The sequence below is a fragment of the Schistocerca nitens genome, chromosome 3 (genome assembly GCF_023898315.1).
Source record: "Schistocerca nitens isolate TAMUIC-IGC-003100 chromosome 3, iqSchNite1.1, whole genome shotgun sequence".
Taxonomy (NCBI): domain Eukaryota; kingdom Metazoa; phylum Arthropoda; class Insecta; order Orthoptera; family Acrididae; genus Schistocerca; species Schistocerca nitens.
In genome coordinates, this window is record NC_064616.1 from 823,950,286 (window position 1) to 823,964,561 (window position 14,276).

Here is a 14,276-nt window from a genome sequence, read left to right on the forward strand (position 1 = left end):
GCATGACAGTAGAGGGAAATACTTGTTGACACAGTTTCCCTATTCCACCAAATTATATGCCGATATTGTAAAATGCATGGGGATTAAACTTTACAATCATCTACCACTAAAAACAGAAAACATCAACAATCCAGCACGTTTCAAGTGAAGGCTTAAATCGATATTATTAAAATACTCTTTTTATAACTTACATGAATATTTTGAATGTGATTTTTCTATGTAATATATTTGCTCCCTTGTCTTTCTGTACTATTATTTATCTTCAAAGTGTACATTTCTATAAGGCCTAACCGACTGTTAAAAATTGATCTACTTGTATGTACTTATTATATTGATCTAGTAAATCTTAACTAATCTATAAATTATGTAATGCTTACCTGAGCTTAGTTTTATTTTAAATGTATCCACAGATTTTAATGTTAATTAGGCCTTGACCTTAATTTTGAACAGCTTATGAGTATAGTAATACTATATCTTGTAATCTGTAACTTTCAGACAATTGTGTACATCTAGGTGTATTTAATTAAGTGATATGTATTTTTGTAATGTTTAACCACTATAACGACTTGTCCCATATCATGTAGTATTCTCTGTACACAAAATGACTCAGTGGATCAATAAAGGACGAATGAATGAATGCAGAGAAGTGCAGTCACAAACCCAGCAAAAAAAATTTACTAACTGTGACGAAGATAAATTTTGTTTACGTTTTCACTGTACATATTATGGAGTCGCTGAACAGTACAGCGCTTCTCATAAAGCGCTGATATCTCAAAGCAGTGTTTAGTTCTAGACACTGAGACAAAACACGAGAAACAACCTCTAAACTAGACAGCCAACGTGTATTGCACATGTGAACTATCTTCAATGGAGTAGCTGGATCATTTATTGCACCGAATAACTTTCTATAAGCAATCTCAGGGAACGAAGACTTAGGAAACTAAAAATACGTTTCTGACAAAAAAAACTCCAAATTATGAGGCAAAGTTTCAGCTGTAATAGAAGATTCCGCCAGCTGCACAGAATGGAAGACCCAAGTAATCAAGACCAGATGAGTAACTTCTCTTTTCAAATTATGATACACACTATTATTGATGCTTACCTTAAATGTTAAACTGTCAGTAACCAAACACACATTAAATGAATATTCAACACATTTCCATTGCATTGCCTTCTGATAACTCTACCATTCCCAAAAATATGGAAACAACGCGACCTTGGGCCTCATCAAAGTATACAATACCATGCAGTTAACAGTTTACTGACACTAATGTTTGTAGATTCGTCTAAAATTACACTGAAATATCTGAGCCCTAAGTCCTTTTCAGTCTTGCCTTGAAATAAGGGTAAAGAACTTTTTTAATCACACCGCTATACTTGCTTCCGTGCAAACACATCTGAGGGACATGGTTAACACCTTTAAAATATCTTTTTGAAAGACTGCAGAGGTGACCCACAGGTCATATTATGCAATGGATAGCCACAAATAAATTTAATATGGCTTCTGTAACAGAAATTTTGCTGGATTGCCTAAGTACATGTGAATATAGTTTCAACTGCCCATGTGAAGAACAGGGTGCTTCAGCTTTTACAGTTGTTTTTTGAATGATTCAAAAAATCCAACAGATGTGAATTTACATTGCACTGGCAAAATCGACGTCTTATATGAATGCATGGTGTCTGTTTTCCAGACATATCCAAAACAACAGACATCCCGCAGAAACTGCAGCTGTTATACATTATATGTAAATTGAAGGTGGAGAGGGGAAGAAAGGAAAAGAAATTGAGGGTATCAGTGCTTTCAGCTGCATTGGGACATTTCGCGGAATTAGCGGCGACGAGTGAAAATGTGTGCTGGTCTAGGATTCAAACCCAGGATCACATACATACTAGGCAGGTGCAGTAACCACTGCACCATTCGAGACACAGAGTTATCGCAACTGCATGGACTGTCTCGAAACGCCTCACGACCAATTCACGCTCCCACCGAGCGTCACCTATCTGTCCATTTGTTCTATGTTCGCTGTCTGAGATTCCCACAGGAGGTCGGATGTATTTGTGCATCCACACTGAAGATCGTGGATCCATTGCCCAGCCAGACCTTTCAAATTACATGAATGCATGGCGTCTGGAAGGACAGACACCATGTATTCATATAATTTGATAATGCAGGAGAAGGCAGAATTGAAGCTGTGGGGCAGGTGGTGAGTCGTGAGTGAATAGCTCAGTTGGGAGGGCACTTTCCTGCCAAAGGCTAATGCCCTGAGTTCCATTATCGGTCTAGCACACAATTTTAATCTGCCAGGAAGTTTCATATCAGTGCACACTCCGCTCCAGAGTGAAAATTCATTCTGAAACAATCCCCTAGGCTGTAGCTAAGCCATATCTCTGCAATATCCTTTCTTCAAGAAGTGCTAGTCTTGCTAGGTTCGCTGGAGAGCTCCTGTGAAGTTAGGAGCTGAGGTACTGGCAGAATTGAAGCTGTGTGTGTGTGTGTGGGGGGGGGGTGATGAGTTGGGCATGGATAGCTCAGTCGGTAGAGCACTTGCCTGCAAAAGGCAAAGGTCGTGATTTCGAGTCTCGGTCCGATACATTGTTTTAGTCTGCCAGGAAGTTTTTACACTGACAAGTTCATTAAAGCGGTTCGTAATCGATGTAAAGCAGCTTGGAATCTGGCAAATGAGCTCTGCCTTAAATTCCTGTAGTCCTGATGTCTTCAATCACTACCTCAAGAGGACAGTAAGAAATTTTTTAAACGAAATTCCAGACTCAAGCCAAGATCCCACAGTTCATACAAAAATGTAAGCTGTTTCACTATTAAAAACTGGAAGGAGGTGCACCTGAAAGACACAGTAAACATAGTGAATACACATTAACATTCAGAGAGTGCAGATGTATATAGCATGTCCTGCACAGTCCTGAAGACGATTACTCCAGAGCTTGCTCAATTACTGGCCATAGAAATCAACAAATGTTTATCTTTCGGTGTCTTCCCAGAATTCCTGAAACTGGCACAGACAGTACCAGACTATAAAAAATGTGACCCATTTGAAGAATCCAGTTTCAGACCAATTTCCGTAATTCCCATCCTGCCTAAAGTTATGGAGTCTGTAATGAAACACCAAGCTATAGATTTATTAGAAAGACAAAAAACTCTTTCAGGACACACAGCATTCTTTTTGCAAGGGAAAGTCAACTGTCACTGCAGAAATGGCCTTAATGAGGAAGCTAAAGAGTTTGAAGACAGGAAAAGTGCAGCACTGCACTCTGTGACTTCAGCGAGGCATCTGATTGCATTTCCCACAAAATATTGCATAGTAAATTAGTGTTATGGTATTGGAGGTGTTGTGATGGCTACTCTTTAATCCTATCTTGAAAACTGAAAGCAAATAGTATCAGTTCATGGTGGAAATTTTCTAATAACAAAAAAATGGAGCATGGCATACCCCAGGGGTCCATGATAGGACTCTCCTGTTCCTTATTTATGTCAACGATCTGGGTTATAACAACAAAATTTTACAGTTTGCTGGTGACACCACTCTTTTTGGGAAAGGATAAGCTGCTGCACAAACTCTGCAAACAACAAATGTGCTCTTTGAAAACATCAAAGAATGGTTCATCGAAAATGAAATGAAAATAAATGAAGAAAAATGACATCATCTGATATGCAGCCTTAGCACTGTTGGATACCATGATAATAAGAAGGCTGTCAAACTGCTAGAAGTCAAGATTGACAACAAACTATCAATGAATGAACACCCAGCATACATGTGCTCCACGCCTTACCATGCAATATAGCTTCTGAGGAGATTAAAATGTGTATTAGCTGACCCATACCTAATAATAGTGTATAATGCACTATGTCGTAGCCACATAGATTACAGTATGGTCTTATAGGGATACTCTGCAGGTTGCAAGGCTATATTAATGCTACAAAAGAGAGCAGTCAGAATCAATGCATCAAGCAAAAGACTGGAGCACTGCAAGCCTATATTCACCCGGTTAGGAAGAATGACAAGCTTCAACCAGTATGAATTCTTATGCCTCATAAATGTAAAAGAAAACCAGGTGGTTTTAACCATGAGGCAGGACATACATAATTATAACACCCAGAACAAAAGGAAGATTGATCCACAAAGCTGTCAATTGTCTGGAACGTCAGTTAGTTTTCCACTGGTTGCTTTACAAATGTTTAACTTGCCATCCTGAGAAGTTCACCAGGACCATTCAAAATGAAAAATACACAGGACCTGAAAGACTACCCATTACATTCCACTGGACAATTCTTCATTTTCATATATAAAGAAAAATATTCACCATATATGTATATATTTTTTCTTTATATATTTTTCTTTATAAAAATTGCAAATAACTCATATGTATGTATGTATTCTTGATGCATGACCGGTAAAGGATGAAAATCTAACAATAAAAGGACGAAAATGTTTCAGGACTGACAAAAATCACAAGTATGTTGATGACATCCGAGCCAAAGTGTTACCCGAACATTTGTTACATATTATATATAAGACACAGGAAATGACTGCAACTGCCATTCAAAAATAAAACACAACTGAGAGATGCAAGTCCAAGCCATAACTTATGTGTAGCTGTTTAATCACGTAGAGTAGAAGGTTTCATGAAATAAGCTACCAGTACATGCAATATCTGTGCAACTGACACGTTTATTTACTTATATTTCCGTATACTTACTCCCAAGCATAATCGATGTGTCAGATAAATGGTTTAAACGTACTTTTATGTTATCTTTATCAAAACTCGTTTTTTGCGGCATGGAGTATTTTTAACAATTTAGAAGATGAATGGCGACTTGCAAGTAACCATTAAAGTGGTCCAGCTCTGACATTGTTAAATACCTGTGAAATACCAACGTTTCAATGATTTTCTCGAAAGAAAAACACCAGACTACACTAAATTATTTGTCTCCCTGAGAGCTGGATGGAGGCAGTGGCATCCCCTTGTCCTTGGGCGTCCTTGCCAACAGGGTGACTTTGTTTGGTCTCTGGGCATCTCCAGGAGTACTGTGTTTGAGATCTGGACACCAGTGTTCTACATGCCTGACCAACTACCATGACAATCTGTCCAGCACATGTAGCTGCTGCCTACCAGAGGCATCACATCATTCTCGTGTCTGCACGGTCACAGCAGCCCCTGATAACTTGCTGAGGCAACACTCTTGCCCAGTGTCCTTGCACTGCTGCAATTAACAATAATACTGAATGAACTAGCAAATCAATTACTGAGTGAATTGACCAACTGACCAAATCTTGCGAAGAGTCAGATTAGGAATTCAAATTTCAGTGGTCCAAAATTTGATCTAAAATGCAAAGTATAAAAAAATGCTCTCAAAGAAAATGAGAAGAAATTAGAAGAAGAATTGATTACCAGAGTAATTTGCTTAAAAAAAGAAAGAAACAGAAGGGGAATTATGAGAAAGAATTTTTAGTAATAAAATAAAATACAGGAACATGGAACTAAAATTGGGGAACAGGATATTCAAGTTAGAGAATTAACTTCTCAGGATAGGGAAGTGGTGGACAAGCTGGATCACACTGTTAAATTTTATTGTAATAAAGTTTCACATTTTGAGTTGAAAATCAAGGAAATAGACAGAAAGTGGTCTCCCTTAGGGGTAAGAGGTATTAGAGCTAATGATGCAAAGAGTAAGCTGGTAGGAAAGCAAGCAATGCTGGAAGTTGAGATTCAAGACAGAAGCTTTAATTGTGATGTGGTGCTAATTCCAGGATTATGTGTGGGACTAACTTTGGAAGTGAACTTGTTAATAGAATCTGTATGGTTTTTGATTTCACAAGAAGTGTTGTAAGCATAAAGATAACAAAAGAGGAAACTGAATCAATGTTCATGGGATGTGTGATCCTAAAGAATAAACAGAGTGAGGTTCATGTTAAAATACTGAATGCTAAAGTTAGTAATCACCCTGATGAAAGTAGCGACAGAACAATGGAAGATACACATAGTGCAAAAGGAACTTGTTGGGAGAAATCGAATTGTGCCTTGTTTAATGTGGAAAATATTTCTTTTGATAATGTAGATGATAGCAGGTTTAAGTTACACATATTAAAGTTAAATTTTGTAGCACCCCAGAAAAATATTGATGAAGTAGCCAATGACAAGGTGTGTCAAGTAGAGGAGGCTGGACATGAAGAAAAAGAGGCACTCAGAAGGCTGTTGAGCAAACATATTATCCAGAAGATCTGGTGTTAGGAAGGACTATGTCTACTGGTTTGAGATAAAAGAACGCAGCACCTTAAAACTGCAGCTTGATATCATGCTGATAGCAATGCAGGAGGCCATTGTCAAGGAAATTATTCAGGTACTGCAAAACAAATATTGTAGTCCAATTACTGCTGTAATGAAGAAAGATGTATAACATTAGACACAAGGGTAATAAATAAAATACTCATTCCACAAATGTATAGACCAGATGTATTAGAGGAGCTGGTCCCAAAATTTAATAATATACAAATTATGACTAGCACTTATTTAACTAGTTTCTAGCAAGTGTCACTCGCAGTGGAATGCAGAAAATACATAGCATTCAGTTACAAGTTTTGATGTTACCATTTCAGAGTGACACTAGTTGATGTAAATGTCTTTGTGTCACCATTTGTATATATGTTGAATGGTGTGTTAGGAGAGGACCTATTGTCAAGAGTTACATATTATGTAGATGATGTGTTCGTCCCAGGCAATAATTAGAAAGAACACATTGTTATCTTATATAAAGTGTCAAGTATATTCTCAGACAATGGCATCAAGATCAGTGTTATGAAGTCTGAATTTGGGTGAAAGGCAGTTAAATTTTTAGGACACATTATTTCAGCAAATGTTAATTGGCCAAATGCAGAACACATACACACAATAAATGAAGTACCAGAAGTCAGAAATAAAAAGCACATTAAAACCTTTCTCACATAACGTGGTTTTTATAGAAAATAACCAGCCTCAGAAAGTATGAGCACAATTATTCTTCACTAGGAAAAATTTCCCATGGGCTTGGAGTGAACAATGTAGGCATGAATTTAAAAAAAATAGAAGAAAATTATTTAAGACTATAGTGTTAGCTTACCAAGATTTGTCAAAAGAAATGTTTTAGAATATGGGACAGCAGCAGAAATGTTCTGGATAGTAGAGATCCCAAATGGTAGTGAACGAAGGATAATCAGCCTTGCTAGCCAAATGTTAAATAAATGGATGGGACAGTTCTCAGAAAAGGAAACGTTCTATTGGTAGAAAGATTCTATTTTATACTGACCATAATGCGCTGTCGTTCCTACAGGACTGTGAGATGACTCATACTATTGTTACCATGTGGGCATTGGTATTAAAGAAATATAATTTTGAATCAAGGCACCAGCCAGAGAAATAACACATCACTGCAGATGTGCTCTCAGTTGCCAAGAAATAAGAATAACATCGACTTTACAGATAAAAGTGGTAAGGATCTCAAAATATTATCTATGACAAACTTTCCCCCTGAATTTTTTGTAGAAAGAAGTCTAAGGGATATGAGGAGAGAAGAGAATGATGTTGCCCATTTAGAAACTATTAAGACTATTTGGGGAAAGAGAAATGAAGTTAAATTACATAACTAAACATGATAAAAGATGGGATTCTGTTCTGTAGCATCAACTGAGAAACAGATGATTGGAGGATCTCTCTTTCAGAACAAGAAACATAATTTTATACAATCTTTATATCTTGGATATGGCCACAGTGAGAAGTGTCATGATAAACTCAAAGAAACATGTATATTTAGTAACATGGAAAGGAGCACACAGAAAGTATTTTAAAAATTCGAACTACACCAACAGCCTAAAACAACAAATCAATGGATGAAAGGGCTTATGTACAATATTGTCCCGTTCTCAGGCTTAGCAACAGTTGCTGTAGGCTTATATGAACCAATACTCACAACTGAAGAAGGGATTATATATATTTAGTGACAGTGGGTAATGGATAATGGTAATAATCTGCAGTTTATGTCAAAAGTATGGCAAGTCCTATAAAGGGAAGAGGAATTAATGCTAATATACATTTCTAAGTACCATTTATTTACACATTTATTTATTTTTGTTTATTCATTTCATGTTCTGTAGATCTCAAATTGTGAGCACATCACATGAGATGAGTCAAATATCTAAAGTAATTTACATACAAAGAGATACAAAATAATCTTCCTTAAATTTCTGAGAATGTTCAATATAATTGAACTTTGCTTTAACACAAGATTTTAAAAAAAATAGATAATGTACATATAACAGTTTCTTTGACTATCAAAAAATGAATAGCAGTACTATCATTTGATATGTTTTAAATTACAAAACTGAAAGCACATTTCTTTGTTTACAAAATGGAGAGATCTATCTAAATACAGCATCCCCTTCTTGTATAACCACCATATCTGTTCTGCAATTGTCTTCTTTTGTCTCATTAGTTTTTTCTGTGGCCAAAGAGCGCCGTAGTATGCCACTGCTGGCCTACCTGTATCAGGTGTGAAATTAACAATAAAGAAAAAAAAAAGAGAACTGCTACAGCAGTCCACCGGCTGGGTGGCACAGGCCGCACTCGACTGCTGCAGCAGTCCACCGGCTGAGCGGCACGATCGCTCCCAACTGCTACAGAAGTTCACCATAGCGAAAGGGTTTCAAGAACAAATTTCAGTGAATCAAATATTACAACATGTGAAACAATGTCATGAGAAATGTAGACAAAACGAAGTAATTTGCAGTTCATCAATGATAAGCATGATTTTGGTTCTGTATTTATTTGTGCAACTTACTTTTGTATAAAGTGTAAGATATCTCAATCACATGGGGCAACCAGTCACCAGACACATGTAGAATGGATATATATCAGTAATAAGTAGTAGAAGAAGAAACGTAAATAATGCAGTCAATCAGGGCAATATGACAAAGTAGATTTATTAAGCTCACTAAGATTCAAGACTTTGGTTACAAAGCAACGTAGGAAACAGTTCTAAACCATTTTTACAAAATATAAGGCAAGTGTTGACTAAGTAGTAATCAGTAAAAATGGTAAAATTTGAGACGAACTTTGTTAATAAGGAGGGATGTGTTATGGCACAGAATAGTAAGTGATTGAAAATTAGAAAATTTTATTAAAACTCATTCACCTTGCCACAAGCAAAGCGCGGTCATTCCAGAGGCAGAGACAGAACCAGGAAATAAGCGGTATGTCACAAGTGGGTCAGGCCTCGGCACGTTACAACATTGCGCCGAGAGAGAGAGAGGACAGGCTGAGCAGAATATAGCATGGGACAGAAAACCAGTGGAAATGTGACATGCATATTTGTTGGCTCGTAAGCGATGACGAAAGAAACTGTACCTATTTCGTAAGAAACAGTATCAGAGAACCTACACAGCAGTTAAGAGCCTGTTAGGTGAATATAGCAGAATAAGAAGTACACACGTGGTCATTACGAGCTGAGCATCGCGTCATAGCCGCATGTTACCTCGCTTTAAATACTCGAGCTCTCCAGTTCTGAAGGAGCTGATCACTGGGAGCAATGGTGTTCGCAGTAATAGCACTAGCTTACATGGTTGCGATACTGTAGCGAATCTATCTATGTCTTACATACTCCAGAACAGACAACGATCCAGCCGAAAATGTACCTAAGATGAAGGTCTTCGCCTGATGAACTTCATACTGTTTGCCGCCTACCATTGCTGATTTTATTGTATTGTATTAAACCAGGGATCGAGAAACGACGTCCCAACGTAGTCCTCAGTGGTTCACAGACTAAAGCAGTCCACTGACCTCACTGCCGCCCCACACCGAACCCAGAGTTATTGTGCGGTTCGGCCCCCAGTGGAACGCTCCCCCTCCCCCCCCCCCCCCCCCCTGCAACGTCTCATACCAGACGAGTGAAACCCCAAATGTTTGGTAGGGTAATTATGGTGTACGCGTACGTGGAAACATGTTTGCGCATTAATCGCAGGCACAGTGTAACAGAGGCGGAATAAGGGTAACCAGTCTGCATGGAGTGCTGACAGCAGTGAACGTCAGCACAGAAAGCGGCAGCAGGGCCTCGTGGGGTCCACGTTCCTATTTAACACTAGGCAACTCCGGGTGCTGAAACCTACCTGGCTAGCAGGTAGGAGATCGGCCAACCACACGACTTCCGACAACACCACATTGGGGATGGTTCATTAAGGGTAAACATAGAATTCGGAGTGAGATCAAGCACACTCTAGCAGCTAGTAGAAGACCATTTGTGCTGGACCATAGCCGTGCCAGCTGCATGCTGCGACGCGAAGTCTCTCACTCTTCGCCTGGGCCTACCGACGAGGAGCCGACTCGGCAGCTGTCAGTGGGAATCCACATGCAGCTGGAAGAGACAGCGGCTGCAACGCCAGTGTGGAACAAGACGACTGTAAACATGTTACTAACTGAACTTTTACGATGTTTTATTAGCGTCAGGGACGCTTCACAGGTACTTAGCCGCTAACCTAACTTGGGCAGAAGTGTCTCTGCTCGACCTCTCCGTATGATTAGGTTCTACCTCTTTCATCCCAATCCACAAGTTAGCATCCACTATGCAGTGATCTGTCAAAAGGAGTACCTAGCCTGCTACACTACCTCATGTTTCCGTCAAGAACAAGCGGAGAATATAAGCAAACCCTTGTATCACTTGAAGGGAAACACCTGTCAGCCTGTTCACTGTAACATGTGAAGCACCTGTCTCATTAACACCAAGCACGCACATATGCTCAATATAGTGAGTTGGGTAAATGGAATGACACTTGAGTAATGTGAACAGCATTTTGTATTGAACTTAAGTTATAGAATCCCATGACATAGCCCTTTTCAAATGATGTTGTTTTTCTTGTTTTACAGTTAGTGAGTGCAACATAATGTAAAATGACAGTTGTATTCATCACCACAGATAATGATCTCTAATCTATTACGATTTAATTGTTACTTTAGTACTGTTAATGCAATATGTGTGCTGCTGTTATGAATAACTGGATGCAAGCTTCTATCTATGAGACCAAAAATAAATTTTGATTGTAGCCCTGTGCTGTGTATTGCTTCTGGCAAATTCAACTAACCTATCATTGCTGTCATCCGACTTATTGGGAAGTACATATTTCACCATAACAATGTATTCTACAGCGTTATCAGGCTGATAAATCAATAACTAAAGATAACACAAACTGTTGTATTTTGATTTCTGAGATAATAGAAGGGAAACGTATATCACATCTTTACAATCTAGTACTGATAGAAAACAAAAATAAATTTGTCCTTTGCAGCTGCTGTACATATTTATACCAAGGTTAAGTAAACATACTCACAGACTGTAGCTGCAGTTTTTCATGAAGTAGTCAGCACAGTTTAATTCACACTTTATCCCGCCTGTTTTAGTGTCGTTCTTGCTGTGTAATGATTCTTTATGCACATCGATTTGTAAGTAATATTTTTACATGTTATTTGACAGGTTAAACATTGCTCACATTGCACTCAACTCGACGACCGTTGTTTACGAAATAAATCTCAAAATTAATATGAAAACATGTCATTTGTATTTGACATCAATCTGAATACGACACAACGAAAATAATTCTCAGTTCATGAGATGCTAACGACATAAAAGTGAAAACAGCGTTTCCTGTTAGGGTGAATACTTTAATTCCACAGATAACTGTATAACAAGAGCTACTCTTAACTGCATCTTGTCACCGAACCCTCACAATTTTACGTAATTCTATATGTGATTTTAAATGGCAACAAATAGTGTACAATCGCTTCAAGTTTCTTATTTGACAGTTTTTATAAAACTGATAGTTTTGTGAATATTTGGCCTAATAATATTGTTTTTTGCAGATGTTAATGTCGTTTGTATGTGCCAAGCTAAGCAAAATATTTATACCGAATTACGAAAGTTATTGTTCCACATCATCAGCTGCTGCACATGAAATGAGACGCTGTATCTGTGGTCTGCGCAGCCATGGCGGATGACCTTGGCTGGCAATTTTTAGCCATCGCAAATGTCATCAGTGTACAGAAAAGATTCGCCCTATCACTCAATAGCATATTTACATTGTATTTATTTTTGAAATTAACGATATTATTACCACCTTTCTTAATGAACTGAACTGTGTACATACTACATGGATTGTTGTTGAACAGTTAACATGAGCGACTATCAGTTCTGACGTAACTGATGGATGCAGGGAGTCGATCCTAAAAGTCACCTGCTATAACAAAAACATTGCCTTAATCATAGCATTGTCTACCTTCAATATCATTTTAGTACTGTGAATACATCCATCTGTTGAACAAATGTTGCGGCGCAGGAAAGGAAATGGTTGTGTCTAACTTATTAAACCACCTAAAAGAAATATTGTGTCTAGGTTCCTAGGGTCGTCAAGCTCTGAAGAAGCCAATTCAGTGTTAATTCTGATATTTACTGTGAGTTTAAAAGCAATTTTATTAACTATGCTTTCTATTCAAATCTCTAAGACAGAAGCAACCCATATTGGTTCTAATAACATGTTTTGACAGCCCTCTTTGAACTGTTTTACGTAATGAATTAGTGAAGATTTTTAACTGGATTGTAAACTTTCAGTTAACAAAATGTACATCAGTAAATGGGAAAGTAAAGGTGATCATTGCATAGAGCTTACATTTATTCAGACCCAATGAACTGCATTGTTAGTATTGTATTCTGAAGTTCTAAATTCTGTAAATATTATTACAACTTTAAAGACAGTTATTTTTATTCAAGCTATTATTTGTAATAAATGACAAAGAACTTAGGATAGAACAGTGGTGGAATGATCAAATGAAAGTCTGATCACTGTTACTAATAAACTATAATATTCAAATTAATGGTTATTTCACTGAAGCCTATCGCGACTGTTACTCTATTTACAAATTTACTTTACTGAACAAAATGGAAGTCTTACCTTCTCACACTTTATGTCATTGGAAATGTTAACATGTTTTCATCATTGGAATATAGGTGAGCAATGATCTCACACAGCTTCTTCACATCCTCGATTAAGTAATATATACCAAACAACATGATGCTTTCCATAGCCATTGTTCCTGCAGCAGCCATGGCTCACAAATATGCACAGCATCGTAAGTCTGGAAGTTCTTGCATCTACAACTTGATAATTTCAGAGATGACTTGACAGCATGTAAGTGAAAACCCACACAACTTTGATGAAAATTCAATTTACTTTTTAACACCACCCACAACAAGTTTATATCGTCACCCATCGACAAGCATCTACACTTTCAAGGTCTCGCCACCGTCTGTCTTCCCTCGCTTGTTACGCATGCCACCATGGAGCACGCCATCCAATGGCCCAATCCGGTTCCTTGATCTTCACGGTAGTAATATTACCTTCAATTAAGTCATTGTTTGAAACCTTGAGGTAATACAGTCATTTACAGTTAAAGAAATAGATATTACATCATTTTATCATTTTAAATTAATGCACATATGAAAAGCAATACATTTTACAAGTTTACAAAGGTATATCTACTATCACCTGCAATATATTGTTTCAAGATTACTCGATCGATAGTTGCATCGAAAGGCATTTTGAAAAAAATATTACTTATGTGTTTCGCTATAGTTGTTCTGTAGCACATGCCCTACATTTTCTTGAGTTATATCCAAATAATTAACTGCAGGAAAAGTCTCACCACAGCAATTATACTTCTGCGTGTCAATATATCAGTTGTCTTATACAATAAACGAAATAAAGAAAGGAAATATACAATAAAAATTTCCAAGATACACTCCTGGAAATGGAAAAAAGAACACATTGACACCGGTGTGTCAGACCCACCATACTTGCTCCGGACACTGCCAGAGGGCTGTACAAGCAATGATCACACGCACGGCACAGCGGACACACCAGGAACCGCGGTGTTGGCCGTCGAATGGCGCTAGCTGCGCAGCATTTGTGCACCGCCGCCGTCAGTGTCAGCCAGTTTGCCGTGGCATACGGAGCTCCATCGCAGTCTTTAACACTGGTAGCATGCCGCGACAGCGTGGACGTGAACTGTATGTGCAGTTGACGGACTTTGAGCGAGGGCGTATAGTGGGCATGCGGGAGGCCGGGTGGACGTACCGCCGAATTGCTCAACACGTGGGGCGTGAGGTCTCCACAGTACATCGATGTTGTCGCCAGTGGTCGGCGGAAGGTGCACGTGCCCGTCGACCTGGGACCGGACCGCAGCGACGCACG

The 14,276-nt window shown here is 38.3% G+C and overlaps 1 protein-coding gene across 1 annotated transcript in view; it reads left to right on the top strand.

The window, feature by feature from the left end:
• LOC126249439 (TPR-containing protein DDB_G0280363-like) overlaps positions 1-14,276 on the top strand; it is a 45,721-nt gene that overhangs the window by 3,264 nt on the left and 28,181 nt on the right. The window contains exon 3 of the mRNA XM_049951092.1: positions 6,235-6,355. Within this exon, the coding sequence (XP_049807049.1) occupies positions 6,235-6,355 (121 nt within the window). The remainder of the gene's footprint in view (positions 1-6,234; positions 6,356-14,276) is intronic.